The 22,112-nt window shown below is 38.6% G+C and overlaps 1 protein-coding gene across 11 annotated transcripts in view; it reads left to right on the top strand.

Moving 5' to 3' along the window:
- The window catches only part of LMO7 (LIM domain 7), a 209,867-nt gene that overhangs the window by 63,682 nt on the left and 124,073 nt on the right, over positions 1-22,112 (top strand). For all 11 annotated transcript variants that reach the window (XM_045080630.1, XM_045080631.1, XM_045080629.1 and 8 more), the window contains exon 3: positions 15,367-15,437. In XM_045080630.1, coding sequence (XP_044936565.1) covers positions 15,367-15,437 — 71 coding nt within the window. The remainder of the gene's footprint in view (positions 1-15,366; positions 15,438-22,112) is intronic.

The following is a 22,112-nucleotide window of genomic DNA, read 5'->3' as shown; positions in this document are numbered from 1 at the left end:
GTTGTATTTTTTTATGTCCTTGGATCTAGCTGTTAAAAATAGATGTATATCCAGGACTGAAGTTTATACCTTTGCAGTACCAAGAACATGTCAGCAGGGGGTAGCAGAGAACAGGAACTAATTTCCTGCTTGCTTTCCTTAGACTTCCGATAAAGAGCCGAAGCATTGAGACCTGGGAGGAGATGTGGTGATTTAGTCCTAGTTCTTTTTCTTGTAAGGAAATCAAGACTCCTGAGAGCCCTATATACCTAACACGAAAACCGTGTTTATTAGAGACCATTCTTTTTTTGTTTTTAATTTTTTAATTAACATATAATGTATTATTAGCCCCAGGCGTACAGGTCTGTGAATTGCCAGGTTTATACACTACACAGCGCTCACCATAGCACTTACCCTCCCCAGTGTCCATACCCCCACCACCCTCTCCCTACCCTCCTACCCCCGGCAACCCTCAGTTTGTTTTGTGAGATTAAGAGTCTCTTATGGTTTTTCTCCCTCCCAATCCCATTTTGTTTCATTTATTCTTTTCCTACCCCCATTAGAGACCATTCTTAGTAAGACTCAGTAAGGGTACTTCTGAAAAAGGTGGACCTCCGGTGTCAATCCAGGCTGTTTGAATCAGGACCTCTTACAGAAAGCCCTGGATTAGTTTGCAAGCACCACTAGGGATTCTTCTACACATTAAATTCTGAGTCCATAAGCAAGAGTCCTTCCTACAGGGCAGGAATTCTGTTAGGCCTTGAGGATAAAATGAAACAAAAAAACAACAACAAAAAAAAACCCACGTGGTTTCAAAGGGATATGCCTGTGGGGACCAACCAGGTGGCATTCATGAACGAGGAAGGTTGGGAGTTGGCCAGTATGGGAGCATAGAGTTCTCACTGTCTGGAGAGTGTGTTCTCTCCAGAGTGGCCTGTCACTGACTGAGGGGCATCGTCTTGGGGCTGTGAGGTAATGCATGCCCAGTGTGGTCAGATGGTTTATTTTTTATTTTTTATTTTTTTTAAAGATTTTATTTATTTATCTGACAGACAGAGATCACAAGTAGGCAGAGAGGCAGGCAGAGAGAGAGAGAGGAAGGGAAGCAGGCTCCCCGCTGAGCAGAGAGCTTGATGCAGGGCTCAATCCCAGGACCCTGGAATCATGACCTGAGCTGAAGGCAGAGGCTTTAACCCACTGAGCCACCCAGGCATCCTGGATGGTTTCTAGAAGTTAGGTTTCTAGAAGCTAGCATTCTAGAACTTTGTTTCATATTTCCTTGTTTTGTGGCCCAAACAAAACATGTCTACAGGTTGGAGTCAGCCTGTGGGTTGCAATACCTCCTTTAGGAACTTAGGCCAATAGGGGAACCATGAATGTGAATACACATTGGCCATACAGTGCTGAGAACGGCAGGCGGGGAGGCAGGCAGGGGTAGACATGAGTGAAAGGTGTGGAGTCAGGGGGTAGAGGGAGTCATCAACGCTGTTTGAGGGAGGCCAAGATGTTTTCCTGAAGTGGAGTTCTTAAGGTCACCAGCATTTTTTTTCTTTCTTTCTTTTCTTTTTTTTTTTTTTTTTTTTGAGTAAAACAGTCTCATTTATTCTTTTGGGTGGGGTCTTCCCTTTGTGTCCCTAAGAGGGAACACACATACCAATCTTTTATGTCTCAGTGTACAGAATAGTGTTAAAAAAATATTCTCAGTGCTTCTATTTTTATAGCCTTGAAACAAATGATTCAAATACAGAGAAATAAAATTATTACTCAGACAAGGATGTTTTAAAGTGGGGCACCTGGATGGCTTAGGCAGTTAGGCATTTGACCTCAGCTCAGGTCATTTTCTCAGGGTCCTGGGATTGAGCCCCAGGTCAGGCTCTATGTTCAGTAGGGAGTCTGCTTGTCTCTCTCCCTCTGCCCCTCCCCCCACTCATGCTCATGCTCTCTCTCAAATAAATAAAATCTTTTTATTTATTTATTTATTTATAAAGATTTTTATTTATTTATTTGACAGAAATCACTAGTAGGCAGAGAGGCAGGCAGAGAGAGAGGAGGAAGCAGACTCCCTGCTGAGCAGAGAGCCTGATGCGGGGCTCGATCCCAGGACCCTGGGAACATGACCTGAGCTGAAGGCAGAGGCTTCGACCCACTGAGCCACCCAGGTGCCCCTCAAATAAATAAAATCTTAAAGGTGTTTTAAACTAATAATTGGTATGTTGCAGAGCCATCAGCATATCTACTTTGGAGATAAATGGAAACTTTGTTGAGATCTGTTAAAGCCTTAGAGAGAATGTAAGGGAAACTTTGCCCCTACAAGTTGAGGAGAACTGATTTTCTAACCATTCTGTTGTTGGGAGTGTACTCGACTTGCAACAGGAGTTAATGTGGCAGTGTGTAAGTCCATAGCTGTGGTCCTCGTTCCTACACGCTAAGTGTGTTTTCCGCTTTGAAACCATAGAAGTAAAATGAATTATCAAAAAAGGTCACAAATCCATGTCAGAAAACATAGGGTTGTGGAATTGTTTATATACAATGCAAAGGTGACACATTAAAAAAATGGAAAGATAGATACAAAAATATGAAAGGAAATCTCCTGATTTAATATTCAAATATTTCTGTGTGTAAGGTAGAGGGGCTGGACATTCCACTTTGGAAACTTAATCCTATTCCTGTGAAATATGTACAACTTTTTAAGGGAGGTAGGCATGTAGAGTAAAGAAATTACTTTTTTGACTTAGTGCCTATTGAACATCTTTTGGGTTTGGAGTATGGATACCATCTAAGGTTTTTGGGAAGTCTCTTGAAAAAAATCATCTTTATTAGATTGCAGTAAAATACAAATTTCTGGGGGTACAATTTGAGTTTTTTAAGAACACATTTATTGAGATAGAATCCATATACCATACAATGCACACTTTTAAAGTATACAACTCATTGGTTTTTGGCATATTCACAGAGTTGTGCAACCCTCACTGCTGTTTCATTTCAGAGCATTTTTGTCATTCCAAAAGAAACCTTATACCCATTAGCAGTCACTCCCCATTCTTCTCTTCCCCTAACCCCTGGCAACCACTACTCTACTTTCTGTCTCTATGGATTTGCCTTTTCTGGACTTTTCACATAACTGGAATCACACAATATGTGATTTTCGTGTATCTGGCTCTCTTCCCTTAGCTATATATTTTCAAGGTTCATCCATGTTGTATCATGTATTAGTAAGTACTTCATTCCATTTTATGGCTGAATGATTCTTCCTTTTATGACTCTACCATATTCTATTTATTCATTCATCAGTTGATGGACATTTGGGTTGTCTTCATGCTTTGGCTAATCTGAGTCATACTGCTGTGAACATTCAGATACAAGTTTTTGTGTGGGCATGTTTGTATTTCTCTTGGGTATGTGATTAGGAATATATTGTAACTCTCTCTTGGCTTCCTAGAAATTCATTGTTCCATGGAAGGAAGGCTGACAAATGGGTACCAGAAGGGCTATGTTGTTAGCTTGCAACTGGAATCCATTAAGCATTCTTTAGGCAACTCTTGCATTAGTGGTCACCTCAGCTGCATTCCTTAATACTAAACATACACTGGAGACAAAGCCTATCATTGGTGCTGGGGGTGTAACCATCAATTTGAAGTTCATATAAAATAAGTAGTGATTCTCACCTATAATATAGACACACTGTTTGCCCAAATGAATGTTTCCCACAGAGAGATGACTCTCCTAGTAATTCACAGGGAGATAAGCAGTTAATTGTTGAGACTTGCTAATGTGTGTGAGACATTTCTGCAAAAAAGGATGTCTCTCGACTCTTGAGAACCCATGATTATATTAAGCATTTGAACTATACTTAAAATATCCTGATAATGGATGTTCACATCCATGTGTGTGTCATGTGCTAGTTATTTAAAAACTCCTTGATCTAGAAAAAAACTAATAATTTATCCAGTAGACTAGTTAGTCTTTTGGCAGATTTTTTTCCCCCTTGGAACATTTTTTCCTATTGTTGCCAACAGCCTAAATTGGAGTATGAATGTGTATTTACAAAATGTACCTTATACTTTACCCTGTAGAAGTAGTTTTTTGTGATTGTTAACAGAACACAAAGTCGGTCTGTAAAATCTGAGCACATTAGTGTGTGTGGTGTTTTTGGTGAACTTAACTACCCGCTGATAGGTTCTTGGATTTCGTATCTAGATGAAACATGCCATAGACATTGTCAGCCCTGGAGCGAATCTTCCTCTTTCCTTGGTTTTATTTAGTTCTTTCCAGTTCTTGTTCAGTTTTGGCTTATAAATGAGTGTGTTTTAGCCAAAGTAATTTGGGATTATACATGAAACATTGGTAACTGTGTAGGGAAGTGACCACTTCTGGAGCAGAAGTTATGTTTAAACTCTTTTTTTTTTTTTTCTCCCCTAAATCTGAGTGTTGCTGACATTTGGCCTAATGATGATTGAGTGAGAATTTTGAGTGTTTATAAAGACAGTTGGCTTTTAATTATCTGGGGATTCAGCTGGGAGCTTCACATTTTGCTCCTTTCCCTTCCCAGCTTTGTGAGGACCTGGGAGTCTTCCCCAAGAGGAGGCAAAGTGGGAGGTGAATTTAAGGGGGCAGTAAAAAATGTTTAGATTTTTGACCATCATGAGACTTTTGGATTCCATGTAGAATTCAGGGATCTCGGCAATTCTGATTGCCACTATTATTGGGATCACTATTATTGGGAGCTGGCTTTGAATTTGCTATCAAGTGATATTAACATTGGCAAAAACAGTCCTGGTTTACTCCAGGATATTATTTTGTATGATGCCAAATCTTCAGAGAGACCAGTGACTTGGGAATTATGTTGCGTGGAGCAATGTTATTTGCTGACTATACAGTATAACTTAACCAAGAACATGCTGTAATTCAGAGGGTTAACCACATTTTAAAGAGATACCCAGCCTTAAAATACCATTTTGACTACACATTGCAAAACAGGGTTAGGCTTTTAAAGAAGAATTTCCAAGAATTGCTTCACCTCACTTTTAAAATTCCTAGTGCCAAGCACCATGTCAGGTACGTGCATAGAAATTGTCATTACATGAGTTTTGAATGAATGAATAACTAGGTAATTTCTTATATCTTAGATAAAATTAAGAATGTTCGTTTAAATGGGGAAGTTAAATTCCAGGATATTGTTTAGCCTGGAAAAATTTCAGGTAACAAATCCATAGTGGTAACAAGCTCTCAACTTTGAACATTTTGTCCAAGAATATTTCCTTTTGAAGGGGAAAGGGTATATCATTAGAGTACCATGCTTCCAAGGACCTTTGTGTTCGTTCTTAAAACTATTGACCAAACTACAGTGGGTTCATTCTTATGCAGTAGAAGGCAACTTGAATAAAGTGATTTCAGGAACTGAGTCAGTTACTTCCTCTAAAGCAAACCCCCCCATCACCCCCTGCCCCATATTCCTGAAACAAAACCATCAGGTTTTTTTTGTTTGTTTGTTTTGGTCTTGTTCTTCTTTGCTTAAAATACTCGTAGTATAAGTATTCATGGAAAGAGTAATAAATTTAGCATACGTGAATAGTATGTGTAAGCAGTATTTCAACCACTAACAAGTTGGGCAAGACCATTTTGTCCCTGAGAGTATGCAGTTAAGACTGGGATGGCCGGACATAGGTTCCTGATGATGTTCTAGAGTTCACTCCATGCTATGATAGACCCTCTTGATGAGGGAGCACGAGGCTGGCTGAAGACAAAGCAAAAGCTGGCGCCTTGTACCCCCCTCTCCATCTGCTCCCTCTCAGTCATATGTGTAGCATCCCTCAGGCAGCCTTGACTGCCATGAACAATAAGCAAATAGTTAACTTGCAGGGCTCACAATCCTGCTAGACAGGAGTCTCCCTTGGCTTACAAATGTCCTAAATCTCATTAACAAAGACAATTGATAGCAGGATTGTGACATCCCACCAAAAAGTCTCCCAAAGCCTCCCTCGGGTAGGCCTTGGACATCCCTGCACCTTGTAGGCCCTCTTTAGCACGTGAAAACTCCATTGAACTCTCCCTTCCCGTCATGTCACCTTCCCCCAACCGTAAGGTACATAACCTGCCATCCCTCACACCCCGAGGCAGCAGCTCTTCCTGCCCACGGGTCCTGTCCCCGTGCTTTAATAAACCACCATTTTGCACCAAAGATGTCTGAAGAATTCTTTCTTGGTCATCGGCTCCGGACCTCAGCCCACCGAACCTCACCTAGGTTCTAGAACTTCATCACACTCACTTGATACTCACTGCCTGTTAGATAGGAAGCTACGTACTGATCTACCCCTCATCTCAAGCAACTATACTGTAACTCAGGTTCCTCATGTAAATACGGGGTAAGAGACCCTACCACGTATGGTGGGATTAAGGGAGACTGTGCTCAAAGTGAGCAGAATAAATGCTGGCAGTCATCATCTGGGTTCCTGATACATAGTGGAGACAAGGCCTGGAGAATATCCTCTTAGTTACACAAGGAAGGAGTATGAGCTGCCCAGCTTAGCTTCTCTGTCTCCAAGTTCCTTTTTATTTGGGACACAGTACTAGGGTAGTTTAAAAAGAACAGAGACCATCCTTTTGGGGGGAACCTGCTTCTCTAACATTGTGAATAACCTTTTTTTTAAATTAATTTTTTATTTTTTATAAACATATATTTTTATCCCCAGGGGTACAGGTCTGTGAATCACCAGGTTTACACACTTCACAGCACTCACCAAAGCACATACCCTCCCCAATGTCCATAATACCACCCCCTTCTCCCAAACCCCCTCCCCCCAGCAACCCTCAGTTTGTTTTGTGAGATTAAGAGTCACTTATGGTTTGTCTCCCTCCCAATCCCATCTTGTTTCATTTATTCTTCTCCTACCCACTTAAGCCCCCATGTTGCATCACCACTTCCTCATATCAGGGAGATCATATGATAGTTGTCTTTCTCCGCTTGACTTATTTCGCTAAGCATGATATGCTCTAGTTCCATCCATGTTGTCGCAAATGGCAAGATTGTGAATAACCTTTTAAATAATTTTACTCAAGGAAAGGAACTAGGAAGTAGACATTTGTTCTATTTAAATTGCGTTTAGTTTTCACCTAATGTTTTTGACTGTGTGCCTTATCCTTGTGTTTATGTTTTTGGCATGTGTGACTAATAAGATCTGTCAAAGTTACTGTATCATAAATAATAATAGAGACAACTCATGGAGTAAAAAATTGGACCTGTATTGTGGAGTTGCAGGGATCATAAAGTGGTTGCTTCAAAAATGAAAAAAAAAAAAAATGGGGGGGGAGGGCTGGGGATAGAAAAATGTGGGGGAGGGGCAAAGGGAGAGGGAAAAAGAATCCCAGGGAGGGGGAAAAAGAATCCCAGGTAGGCTCCACACCCAGCATGGAGCCTGATGTGGGTCTCAATCAGGTCTGAATCTCAATTCAGACCCAGAAATCATGATCTGAGCCAAAATCAATTGAATAACCCACCCAGGTGCCCCCGAAATGTATGTATGTATGTATTTCTTATTTATTTATTTATTTTCAAAGATTTTATTTATTGGGCAGACAGAGACCACAAGTAGGCAGAGAGGCAGGCAGAGAGAGAGGAGGAAGCAGTCTCCCCGCAGAGAGCCCCATAGGGAGCTCGATCCCAGGACCCCGAGATCATGACCTGAGCCAAAGGCAGAGGCTTAACCCACTGAGTCACCCAGGCGCCCCCCCCAAAATGTATTTAAATTGAAGAAAGGAGAGAGAAGTATTTTTTAATTCTTTGACAGCTTTAGAGATTAATGAAAAGCATGGAAGCTCCTTGATTTGTGCTGCCTAGGGCTTCCAGCTGTGGAAACAGCGCCCGGTATGACCCTGTCATTCAAAGGTGAATACTCCATCATCTCCTGGAATGGAAAAATTAAGGCAGAACCATCTTTTGTGAATTGTTTTGTGATGTGGGTCCTGTGTTCCACAGTGGCTTCTGGTGGTAAATATTTCTTGGGTTTTGTTGGGTTTATTGCATTACTTAGGTTGAAATGATTGACATGATGGTGATCATATGTCTGTATCTTAAATATGACCTAGCAGTTGATCAGTTTGAATGTAACTTAATTTGGAATCCGTTGTGAGACCAGTTGAAGCTCACAGCCTAGTTTTTGTTGCAAACTTCGCTTTCTGTCTTTTAAAACAAGCTCAAATGGGCACTGTGTTTTTATGCTGTGATTCACACAAAAATATGATCGAGAGTGCTTTTTGGATTCTAAACATCTTTTACATGGCTGCTTAAAAGGAATTGAAAATTTTAAACAAGATGAGTGTCTGCTGACTTGCACTAGTGGGTGTTTTGCTGATAACCAGTCTGGTATGAAGTGGTCTTTGAGAAGTTCCCAGAATGTTTGGGATTTAGGTCATGTGGATTATGTGGTCAGAATTGGAATGGAGAGAGGCAGCGTTAAGGAAACGTGTTGCTTATATTGGTGGGAAGTCTCATCCAGCCAGAGGATTAAAATAAAACCATAAACAAAGCAATCGAGGGTATGAAGGTAACTCCCATTTGTTTATTAAAATAATACATTTCATAGCAAAAGAAATGGCTTTTTGGAATTTTTGAACTTGCATTTATTGCCTGTATACTTGGCTGATAATTTTCCTCCTCACAGTATGCTCGTGGAAAACGTCCTATCATGGGCTTCTCTGAATGCTGCAGGTGGAAAGACAGGTTTGGCAGCAGTTTAATGGGGAGTATGCTGTTGGCCTGCTGCCCCACCCTTCATATGCTCGGAGACAGTCATTAATCCAGGGAAAGCTTCTCACCCAAGAGCCTCACCTTCGGTCCTGTCTCTTGTTAGCTTCTTTCCAATAGCAGAGCAAATCAGCACCCAGGACACAGGGCTAGAAGAAGCACTAGCCTTGCCTTTAGCATGCATTTGATTTTTGTTTGTTTTTTAGAGGAGTCAAATATTTTTACATATCATATTTGTACTGTGAAGTAGATAGGGCAAATACCTGGTTTTGTTGTTGTTGTTGTTGTTGATACTGTTTTTGTTTTTAGTTAGGGGACTGAGCAGTGGTTTGTCAAAAGTGTGTCAAGTGAAATGGGTCCAGGATTCAGCCCCAGGTTTTTTGTCTGATGTCCCTCTGAGGTTAGTTCAGGTAATGGTTTTCTTTAACTGCATTAAGGAAATATGAAAAGGGGCACGCAAGAGGGAAAAACCAAGTTTTTGTAGAAGGCAAGGTGTGGCTGTTTGACTACACCTGATTATGGCTGTTTGTGTTGACTTCTGATAACTTAAGAGGGGAACACGTAGTCTTTATGTATTTAGTGCCTATGAATCACACCTCGTTACGTAAAACGTATCACACCTCAAATAACTTGCTAATGAGTAAGGTTCAGAATTATTGAACGCAATAGTAATTGTTAGAACTCCTAGGCAGTTTGTTCTTTCAAGATTCTGGAATTTCAGCATACTGAATTCTTCTTACATTAAGGATGGGTTTATATTTTAAAATATGATTTGGGATGCCTGGGTGGCTCAGTCGGTTAAGCAGCTGCCTTCGGCTCAGGTTGTGATCCCAGGGTCCTGGGGTTGAGCCCCATGTCGGGCTCCCTGCTCAGTAGAGAGCTGCTTCTCCCTCTCCCTCTGCCTGCCATTCTGCCTACTTGTGCTCACTCTTCCTATGTCTCTGTCAAATAAATAAATAAAATCTTTATAAAAAAAAAGAGTATGACTTATTTATTTTTTTCCCCCACAAACTGCCTTCACTCTATTTGGAGGTCCTTTACAGATCTCTATAATTTTTATACTTTCCAGTATACAGAAAGTAGTCTCGTGGATTTTTTATAATGTTGTAAATCAGTTTCTTCCTTTAATTAAAGGATATTATGTCTGGTAAAACAGATTTTTCTTTGATAAGATGAAACTTTTTATCTACATTCTGCAGATGGATAGTAACAACTGCTTATGCTAGCTGACACTTGTCAGTTCCCTCCTGAGTCAGGCAAATGTTGAGTGCCTCCCATACTTTATCTCATTTAGTTCTCAGTAACGCTGTGAGATAGGGACTTTATGTCTCCATGCACAGATCAGAACACTAAAAAGTTAAGCTGGCATCTCCAGAGTTACATGGAGGAACTAGCAGGGGCCAGGGAGCCTGACCTGTCCTTACCTGGCAATAGTAAATGCCTATTGTAGGTTTCTTGATGAACATGGCCCAGGTAGCCACTGTGGACCAAAAATCTCTGCTATTTATGCTTTCTAGGGGGCAGTTGGGTAGCTCTTGGTTTAGTTCAGGTCCTTTTCTCAGGGTCGGGAGATGGAGCCCTGGCTTGGGCCCTGTGTTCAGTGTGGATTCTGCTTGAGATTCTCTCCCCGCCCCATCCCCCACTTGCTCTTTCTCTCTGTCTCAAATAAATAAAAAAAATATTTAAAAATAAATTAATATATGCTTCCCTTTTTTTTGATTTAAAACTCCAGGAAAAACTTTTTTGTTTTAGTTCCTTCGGATGGGTCTTAGTTGAGTTTACTGTCACATGGATATATAATTTGCTAATTAAAAATTTTTACTTTATGATATTCAGATATTTTGAGTTACGGAGATTGAGTTAGCTAGCATATACAATATGAGTATTTTGTGTATGAAAATGTCCAGGGAAAATGTCCAGTTAATTTTTCATTTTATTAATGTTTCAAGTGCCATATTCGCGCGCGTTCTCTCTCTCTCTCTCACACACACACACACAATCACTATGTATTAAGACACAGATTTTTTTTTTTTTAATCCAGGAACATTGTAAAAAAGTTAATGGAACATTTTTAATTTACCAAGTTACTTTTTATACCCAAAAGTATAGGAGGATACTTTTTACTTTTTATACCCAAAGTGGAGGATTATTTTGGAGGACACAGTGCATGGTCTAATATACTAATTTAGATTTTAAAAAATCTACATACAGATAGAAGACTGCTTAACTTTTTTAGTTTAGGAACATTTAGTGTGTGATGTAGTTAGGACCCTCTCTTACTGGGTACTTGTAAAATTCTGTAGGTTTTTGGTGTCGGTTGCATATGGATGGTTCTGTAACTTTCTGGAAAGTTAAACCTTCTGAGCCTCAATCCTCTCACTAGCAAAAGGGGATAATTAGGGATTATGAAATTCAAGGGTTATATGGATTTCATAGATAATGAGAAAAATTATGAGCATGAAAGTTTCCTTTATCCTTTAAATGTGGAGATATAGGAAATTGACTTAAATATAATGGTCTGGCCTTTTTGAATTTTTTAAGATGTTAATTAATTTGTATATCTATTGCACAAGAAACACCTGTGGTTGTTACAGATTATAAGCAAAAATATATTTAGGTAAGGTATAATTCCACCACTTAGAAACAATTACTGGTAATATATTCTGTATTTATTTATATAACACCTACTATAGAGGTATAATAATTAGTATACTTCATGTATTCCATAAATCACTTTATAATTAATACATTAAGTATTCTTTTTTTAAAAAAAGATTTTATTTATTTATTGGAGAGAGCAAGAGAGTAAGATAGCACAAGCAGGGGGAGCGGCAGGGGGAGCGGCAGAGGGAAAGGGAGAAGCAGGCTTCCCGCGGAGCAGGGAGCCTGAAGCGGGGCTTGATCCCAGGACCCTGGGATCATGACCTGAACCAGAGACAGATACTTAACTGACTGAGCCACCCAGGCACTCCTGCATTAAATACTCTTTACAAGTAAATAAACACTTTGATGATCTACATTTAAATTTCATGTAGTTTTCGGCTTTATGGTTATATCATAATTTAACCAGTTTCTTGTTGGGCATTCAGGATGTTTATAATTGTTGCTATTCCACATAATGCTGGGAGACAATTCTGGCATCATGTCTTTTTGCGTTCTTGTCCTATTGTCTTACTATAAATTAGTATAATTTATTAGTGTAAATTCCTGGATCTGCATTGGTGTGCTTCAGAGTATGCAAATTTAAGACTTTAAATACATATCACAAATTGCATTCTGGAAAATGTTATCGTTTTGTAATACCTTCAGTAATGTACAGTTTGCCAGATTCCCATGTCCTTAAAATATGTACTATTATTTTAAAAATCTTTGTTTAGCTTATATATTCTTTTTTTTTTAAAGATTTTATTTATTTATATGACAGAGAGAGATCACAAGTAGACAGAGAGGCAGGCAGAGAGAGAGAGGGAAGCAGGCTCCCTGCTGAGCAGAGAGCCCGATGCGGGACTCGATCCCAGGACCCTGAGATCATGACCTGAGCTGAAGGCCGCGGCTTAACCCACTGAGCCACCCAGGCGCCCCTAGCTTATATATTCTGTCTTCTTTATAAATACAGTATAGATGGAGTCTGGTTTTATTTATTTATTTATTTATTTATTTATTTATTTTTAAAGATTTTATTTATTTACTTGAGAGAGAGACAGTGAGAGAGAGCATGAACGAGGAGAAGGTCAGAGAGAGAAGCAGACTCCCCATGGAGCTGGGAGCCCGATGCGGGACTCGATCCTCGGACTCCAGGATCATGACCTGAGCCGAAGGCAGTCGTCCAACCAACTGAACCACCCAGGCGTCCCTGGAGTCTGGTTTTATATCATTATTTAGATTTATTTAGATTTTGTATCATTTTAATTTTATCATTATTTAGATTAATACATATGTATTATATATATAATAATTAATACATATGTATTAATCTAAATAATGATAAAATTAAAATGATACAAAATCTAAATTAAAAATCTAAATCTCAATAAATCTAAATAAAAATATACTCTTGTATATAATACATAATTAACATATATGTATTATATACAAGAGTGGTGTGTGTGTGTATATATATATATATATATATATAAATAATACATATATAATACATACACAGGAGCATGTTAATATTTTGACATCTGGATGGGGGTGGTCCAAAATCCATGGACCATGATTTTTGCCTTTCTATAGTCTTTTTGGGGAAATAAACCATTCTGGATACTTGGGTTTTCTGAATATCTCTGTATATTTCATTATTTCTATTTAATATTTGGAATGTAACTTGGCTTTATCTATGGTACAGAAGTGTTCCTTTGAGGGTTAATTATCAGAGTGTGTTGTCAGAGTGCTAACCTGAAGGTCAGTGCTTGTAATGAGGTTAAACTTTACAGCTGTTAGCTACCCTCAGGTATTTGATTGCATAGCATGTTGGCAATTGCAAGCTAATAATAGGTGATACTTCGCTTGTTTCAGATGAGTAGACTGGTTCAGAGAGATTATTTCACTTGCTTAAGATCATACAGCTCTTAGGTAGTGAACGTGGGATATGAATATACTTTGTCTGATGTGAACCCTTTCTCTTTCCATTTTGCCATTTGCTGCCCTGCCCTCTTGATTGTCCCCATCTAGGGCCATGGACTGTCACTCTTCACTGCTATCCATGTGTCAGTAGGTACAATCCTTCTTTCCTCTAACTCGCTGCTTCTAATCAAGGTTTATGTAGGAACTTAAATCACCAGATTGTGTCAGTGGTGGATAATTAAGTATCAGAAGCTTTGAGGGGGCTGTCCTATGACTAGAGAAAATGGACTTTGACATATGTTTTGGATGTTCCTGGGAATTTTTCATGCCTTTTTGGCTTTGGATAGGAGTTCTCAGATAAATGAGAAGTTACTGTGTTTTCACTTGTTGAGGTCAATTTTTTTTTTTTTTTACATTTATTTATTTTTGAGAGAGACCATGTGAGTGGGGGTGGGCGGGCAGAAGGAGAGAGAGAATCCCCAAGCAGACTCCCCACTTAGTGCAGAGCCTGACACGGGGCTCAGTTTCAGGACTCTTGAGATTATGACCTGAGCTGAAATCAAGAGTCAGATGCTTAACTGACTGAGCCACCCAGGCGCCACACAATGCTTATCTTGAGTTTATTTTGGATCCATTTGGGGGAAAATTCAAGAGAGTTTAGTGCTGCACAAACCATGAGCATCTGGTTATGTGAGATAATCCATGAGCCACTCAAAGTTTTCCCCAAAGGAATGTACCACTCTGTTTGGATATATTTTATTGCATTTTCGAGCTTTGTGTCTTACTTATGTGGCTATGAAGTCCTTGAGAAAGAGCTTCCTGAATTTTTTTTCTTCAGCTCTCCACCCAATATCCAGGTAAGTGCCTGTAACAGAGACACTCAGCCAATATTTAATTCATGGGGCATTGTAGCCTTTCTTTAGATTAATGCTGTATAGAGGAAGGGATCTCCTACTTCTTGTGTTTGAATTTGTTACCTCCTGGCCCAGACTTCTGTCCACATTTACACAACCAGCTAATGAGAAACTAACTTCTGTTCTACAAAATAACTGCTGTTTTGTTAGTTAACAGACAATATGCCTAGCTATAGCGATATTGGGCACCATGGAAAAGATGCAGAAGGCATAACTAGGGATTGTAGGTGGGCTGAAAATCTAGCGGTGGTGAGTTATGACAACAGGAGACTTGTAGCTACTTAGGGTTAAGATCAGAGACTTCCCCCAAATCCCCAGATTTCCAATATGGTGTTTCTTCCCAAAGTGGCATGTGGAGCAAGTGGCAGGAGTTGTTCTTGGAACAGCTTTCTCCTAATGAGGCTTCCATTTTCTCTGGTAATCTCTCCTCTCTAAGACCCTCTTTCCTCCCAGCTACTCCACTCTTAAGAGACAGGATCTGTACATATGTTTCCAGTGGCTTTGCTAAGGAACATTGTGGTAACAACTATAGGTGGTCTGTTCATATGTCATAGCCTTCAGTGGGGAATTGTCTGTTTGAAGTACACAGGGTCTTCTGTGTCTGTCTTTTGTCTCTCTGTGTCAGGATGTCATAGCCCCCTCTCTAGAATGTTTCAATAAATATGGCTCATTATGCAAATCAGAGCTATTTTATGAATCCATTTAAGGAGAGTCATGCCCTCTTCTTTTTAGCTTTGTCATGAAACTTCAGCAATTGAAGGATAGAATTGAAGTTAATGATGGGCATGAATAATTGATATTTCATGTTTATATCTTAATCTGATTTTATTTACTCTTGGTAGGCTAGATTGCCTATAGGATTTTATGGAAAACATGTTGGAAATGGAGTTTCTAGCTTTTGTTGATTACCCGTAAAATGGTTCCATTACAGAAAACTCTCATCGTGGTCTTTTTTTCCTGTTTATGTTTGTTCATACTAAAATGGTTAATCTCTCTCTCTGTAACATAGAACCACATGTAATTTTCTAGATCAATTTCCTTAATCAACTTTTGATGATATATGCACATCCTTCAAGGATAACAGTTGCATATTAATTAATCTAATGCTAAATTTGACTTGTGTATTAACCCTGGCTAAGAAAATTAACACCTAAATTTGTTTTTCAGGCAGTAACAGAGAAGAATTTTGAAACAAAGGATTTTCGAGCTTCTCTAGAAAATGGTGTTCTGTTGTGTGAGTAAGTATTTAAAGTAGTTAAAAAATAATTAAAAGCAAAAGTGTGTATGTGTGTTCTGAGTTGTCTTCACTCCCCCCTCCATGGCCATCATAGTCACCGATCTGTTTTCTTGGTAACAAGTGAGATTTGATCTCTGCAAATTGATACCCCTACAGTACCAGACAGTAGGAAGGGGTTATCAGTCTCTGCATCTAAAGATAGCATTGGTGAAATATATATTATTTTAAATTAGTAAACAAGAAAGATTCTTTTATTGCTTGATGGGCCAGTAGGGGTGGGTGGTTGAGGAGGAAGCCTTATTACCTCCCACCAGCTCCTACTCTGAATCTTCTAACACACGGAATTGCCTGGATTAGAAATTAATATAAAACTTTTTCCTTCATCAGTAAATAGTGAAGCTTATAAACCAAATTTAGGCAGTAACAAATTTTTCTTTTAAGCTTTAAGTGGAGTTGTTACACTGCCACCATCAATTTGAGTCAATGGCGTATCAGCCATTCATTCAATTAAGATATTATTGAAAATAATATCTCAGGACTTGGTTATCATAAGTAAACTAGGCTGGTGGCATGAGTGATATGGTATGAAGCCTACATTGTCTAGTCCCACTGTTTTGTCCCCCAGGGGAGGCAAAGTGTAGCTAGCCAGGTATGTGACCTTTGGGTGATGGGGAGGCTGGCCTGTGGGATGTAAAGATGAAATCCCAGGTGAGGGTGTAGGTTGCAGAAGTGAGCAAATAAATTATAAGAATGTTCATGAGTAGGCACCCACAATTTTGAAAGGGCTTAAGTGCTCTAATTTAGACACTTATCACATAGGTATTTATGGAATCTGTCCACAAGTAAGCGTTGGGAGTATATGTGCTTGTATTTAGATGATTTTGATTATCCTTTTAAAGGAAGGTTGTTTCAGCAAAGATGTGGAGTCAAAGAGCTTAGGTTTGATTCTTTGCCCCATTACTTTTGGACATTTGAGCAACTGACTTAGCATCTGACCCTTATTTTCTCAACCCTGAAGTGGAGAGCAGCATACCTGGTCTGCCTAACTCACCGGGTTGCAAAATTCCATTTTATATGTATATGTGTGTGCGTGTGTGTGTGTATACACACACACACATGCACACACATATATAGTCTTTGCATAAATGTAAGTTGTTGCTGGAAAGATGGCCATGTAGATAACAACCTCTATCTCATTAGATCTATTGGTTGATATTCAAACTTTTTTGTCTTAGAGCAAGGTTAGTAAATGGAACCATATGAATTACTGATATTCAACCCTCCATGACCTACAGAAAAGTCAATCTCATGTGGTTTTACCTAGTACATAGCAGAACAGGCATCTGATGAAGGGCCTCAAGTAAAATTTAAGAGGTGTTTCTTGTCCTCTTATGATGTATATTTAGAAGTGCCATTGCCAAATATCTTTAAACTAATTCTAGTAGACCATGTGGACAGTCTAACTGGTCAATGTTAGGAAGTCACTTTTTATTAATTTGAAAACTATGGGATTTAAATGTGTTCTAAAGTGTTCAGAAGATGGAGGGGGGAATGATGGGTAGAAAGATGCATGTGATCTCAGAGCTATGAGTATGGACTATGTAGATGTTTGCAGTGAAATAACTTTCTCCTCTGTAAGCTTCACAAGTCAGGATAAGCCTTAGCTAAGAAGTGTGCCTGTGAAGCGCTGAGTTGTTGGTAGACATGTGAGAGCATAGAGCCCAAACAGGAGATCTTTTCAGAGAAGTCACTTTGTGGGTACATACTGCCAATGATGAGCTACCACTTAAATCATTTTTAAGGACCCCTTTTTTGAGTCTTTGCCTCCATAACAAGATCATTAAACATATTTGTGTGACTACTTAGTTTTTTGTTTTTTTAAATGCAATTTTTGTACCAGCCTGGTCTCTGAATGACTTGAAGTGATTTGTAAAAACCAAACCCAGTCAGAGAGGAAGTGCTTATTGTTACCAGGGAAGATGTTCAGAGTTGAGGAAAAACTATTTTGATCACACGCAATACTGTTAGATGAAGTACATAAGTTCTACCTTCTCAGCTAAGATTTGGACGCCTGTTAAGAGATAATATTGGTTTAAAAAAAAAGTCATTTTAATTGACGACTTCCTAAAGCTCATTCATTCTTAGATTGTTTCCTAGCTTGAATAATACCAGTGGGGGGTTTTGTGCATTATCAGATTAAGTCTAATCAATATGTTTGGTATCCAGTATTCTTTAAATGAATGTTTTCCCAAAGTAGCATAAGTATTAAGCTATGGTAATCGGCAATTGTAGTTTATTGAGGGGCATCAAAGCCCTCCGTGATGTTTGTATTAAAAGAAAAAATCCTCTCTTAATTGTGAATCACATTGTGTACAGCCACTGGTCAATAAAGCATTTTTTTTTTTTTTAAAGATTCTACCTGTTTATTTGACAGAGAGAGAGAGAGAGAGAGATCACAGCAGGCAGACAGAGAGAGAGGGGGAAGCAGGCTCCCTGGCAAGCAGAGAGCCCGATGCGGGGCTCGATCCCAGGACTCTGAAGAGGACCTGAGCCGAAGGCAGAGGCTTAACTCTCTGAGCCACCCAGGTGCCCCATGGGTAATAAAGCATATTAATAAAAGTTATAATGTTGAGGGGAAAAAACCTAGGTAACTCTGTTCTCTATAAATCTGTAGTGAAGAAAGCCTAGCTGGGTGGCCTGTGAACAATGAATCAGGCGTCACCGTTTGGTCCCTTTCCTCTGCCTGAGTTCTAATGCCCCCAAGGAAAGCACAATCCGCCCTTCCGAGTCTGGTAGTACGTCCTGTCTCCTAAATTCATGGTAGATATAGTAGACCATCTGTCTTTGAGAATATTTTACCCATAAGAGGTCTCAAGTTTTAGCTGAAGTATGATTAGGATATTTTAAAACTCTGAATTCATTTTCTTACAGGAAAAAGCTGACTTCTGCTTGGTTCATGGCCAGGGAAATGGATTCTTGTTAACAATCTCTAGGCATCCTGGTTCATTATCATCATTAAAGAGTTTTCTTATTATTTTATCTAATTTCAGCAGAGCCGTGGTTTATCCTTTATGAGCTGCCTCTCCGAAATATCAGTCAAGAGTTAGAGGAAGGGAGCTTATTATAGCTTCCACCCAGCTGGCAGAGTTCTGACATTTCAGATAGTCTAAATTGGGTATAAACTCCACACTGAGGTTTTAGACAAGATACATACCCGTGCAATGAAGATAATGGGCCTTCATTGTCTTTTAATCTGACTGACTATTGAAGTTAGTATCTTCTGTTAATCATTTTAGTATCATTTAGTTTGATTGACTGTGAGATCTAATTGAGTTGAGGGCTAAAGATTACTCTGCTGGCTGAAGTCTGTTATAGTAATTCTTTTACTGTATACCTTAGGTAATCTCTCTTGGCTTTCCTAAACAGTAAAGATGGGAACAACATCTAATTTGGGGTTGTTTTTTTTTTTTCCAATTAGTGAACGGATTGACAAGAGTCTATATAAGGTGACTTCAGCCCCTTGTTAATCATTGATAGTATTCATTAATCAGTCCCCTGTCCCCTGTCTACAGTGTTTGTTAGTGTTCGTGAGGGCCTCACTATGTACGTTTTTAAAAAATGAGATTAGCTGTACTACCTAAATATCCAAGCCTCTCTCACTCTGTGGTTCTAGCAGATTTCTCTTCTCTAAACTTATTTAGTTGAGGCATATCTATCTAGCTAGTGATAGGAGTTAGTAATTTCAGTTACTCATCTTATGATAGCAATCTTAGAAATACTAAAACGAAAACATTCTTTATTCACCTTATGAAGTAAGAAGATACATTTGAAGATTAAATGTATTGGGTGTGTCTCTGAGTAGTCAGTCTATACTACCCATCCCTGGAATGTTGCCAGTCTTTGCTCTATCCCTTGACAGCCAGCCATGCCGCAGAAGTTTGCACGTGAGCCACGTCTCAGAAGTTTCTCTCTTTGAACTTGGCCCAAATTACTGAGAAAACTCTTCTCACACTGTTACTTCTTCGCCATGGCTCACAGCTTGGAAAGAGTGAATCAAGAGTGAATCACCTGTTGGTTTGAGAAATCCAGTTTTAATTTATTATGCCATTGACCACTACATGGTCTACATGAACAAAACATGTTTGGTTAAAGTTGCACTCAATAGAAGGAGAAAAGTTACTAAAAAGAATTCCTGTTAATTTTCTACGGGATCCTCAGGTGAGTTTTTTAAGACATAGGACAAAGTAAAGAACTTTGTTATTTCTCAATCATGCAAGAGATACCAGTCTTGTTAGAGTTGGAGACGTTGACACATTGAATGGCAGTGATACCAGTGGGCCCTTGGGCTTTTTTGCTTATTTCCATGTGAAGCCCAGAGAGCTGCCTTCTTCTTCTTTTTTTTTTTTTAAGATTTTATTTATTTATTTGTCACAGAGAGAGAGAGAGAGTGCGTGTGTGAACACAAGCAGGGGGAGTAGCAGGCAGAGAGAGAAGCAGGCTCCCCACTAAGCAGGGAGCCTGATGCAGGACTTAATCCCAGGACCCTGGGATTATGACCTGAGCTGAGGCAGGTGCTTAAACCACTGAGCCACTCAGGGGTCCCCCAGAGGGCCTTCTTTAATGAAGACATTTTTCTTAGAGTTCTTTCTGGTTTAGAATTTCCTGAGGAGGGCACTTGTTTCCATACGTCTGTCTAGCACACCAACACTATCCATTGCTCCCATCCACATTGTAGCCACTTGCGGTATAAGTAACAAAAGTGATATTTCTGGGGTGCCTGGGTGGCTCAGTCTGTTGAGCATTCTACTTTTGGTTTCAGCTCAGGTCATGATCTCATGGTTGTTGGGCACCAGGCTCAGCAGAGTCTGTCTGGGATTCTCTCCCTCCCTCTCTGTCCCTCCCCTACTCTTACCCATGCTTCCTCTTTCTCTCTCTCTCAAATAAATAAATAAATAAATAAATAAAATCTTAAAAGAATTTTTTTTTTTCACTTGAAGTATTGAACTTTGAAGTTTCTATATTATTTGATAACCCAGTAGTTGGCAAAAGAAGATAAGTGTTGAGGTTCATAAGGGCAATTTTAAAATTTTAAACTTGTTTCTCTTCATGTTAGCATTTTGTGGTTGCCAGTGTATGTTCCATTTTTAAGATTCAAAATCATTTTTTTTCTTGTAATTTGATAACTACATACAACAAAATGTCATTTAAAAATAATTAAGTTGAAGACTAGCTTAGCAAATATTAATTTAAAAGTTCACTTCTGTTAAATAGTCACATTGTACGGACTCATTGCAAATTTTGCAGGTTTTTTGTATGGTGGCTTCAGTCCTGTTTCATAAACCTGCGTGTACCATCTATAGGGCTTTCCTGCCCTAAATATAAATCACTAAGAAGAGAACATAAAGCATTTCAGTGATAGGGCCTCTGAGACAGAAATGAGAATTATAGTCTTCTAAAAATAAAAGAAAGTAATGTGTATGATAGATGTATGAGATATGAGCAATTTTATTATAGTTGATCAGCAAGAAGTTATTACTGAAGTCAGTTTCTGTGTAATGAAGGGGTTCAGGTAGGTACCTGGAAAACATTGTGTTGGCTGTGAAAGTCTGGTGATTCTAGTCAGTGTCTTGAGAAGTAAGTTAAATAAAGGAATATTGTAAAAAGAACAAATACATAATGGTATCACATTGGTTAAAAGTAGAGTAATTGCCTTATATGAGAGATTTAATCTCTAGAATTTTTTATATACTAACAATCAACAGTCAGAAAATTAGATGAGATCCAAGGGATTAAAAGCCATAGTGACAAGGTTTAAAACACTGCTTTCTTTAGAGAAATGTGTGAGACTTTTATTTTGCATGTCAAAAATGTAATGGTAAGCTATAGAATTTAAGAAATGAAGTTACATGCTATATTTCTAATAGGGTAATAGGGGTCAATTAATTTACAATTTTAATCCAATACTCATATTAAATCTAGACAGGCTTCTCTTTATAAGTATTATTTTAACATTCACATGGAAGAATAAGCAGGTTAGAATAGAAAAAATTCTAAAAATAAGAATTTCTATGAGATGAGCTTGTCCCAACATTAGAACACATGACAAACATGAAAAAGTACAGTAATTAAAAATTATGGACTGCTTTATTAATGCACATATAAATACAGGAATAATGTCCAAAATATATTCTTAGGTGTAGGAATTTGTAATAAAGGAGATATGAAAACATGCAGAAGAGAGAAATCACTCAGTTCATTGTATTGGGATAAATAATTGGCTAAGAATGAATTTATAGGCCCACCAAATAGCCTAGGTTAAGATAATATAAAGCTAAAAAAAATAAAATTGAAGAGTTAAAATCTGTGGAGGCAGTTTAAAATTCTAAGCTTTGAAGGAGAAGGAAAAAAAGAAAAAGATTTAAATCTATACATAAACAGATATTCTGACAACATTCTGAGAAAAATACATTAAACAAAATGACTTGAACATTATCTAGTTTCAAATAAGCTTCTGAGAAACATATTTGAAAACCTCAGGAGACAAATGAGCAAAGGATATGACCAAAGACTTCGCAAATAAAGAAATACTACTGGAAATAAGCAGTAAAATCTTCACCTATCCTTTGTAAGAAATAATTATGAGAAATCCAGATACTATTTTTTAATTGAAGGTGGT

Source organism: Mustela putorius, unplaced genomic scaffold (genome assembly GCF_011764305.1).
Source record: "Mustela putorius furo isolate JIRA1106 unplaced genomic scaffold, ASM1176430v1.1 tig00000480_pilon_pilon_pilon, whole genome shotgun sequence".
Classification (NCBI taxonomy): Eukaryota; Metazoa; Chordata; class Mammalia; order Carnivora; family Mustelidae; genus Mustela; species Mustela putorius.
Note: the sequence above shows the minus strand (reverse complement) of the source record. Positions and strands in the feature narration are given on the sequence as shown.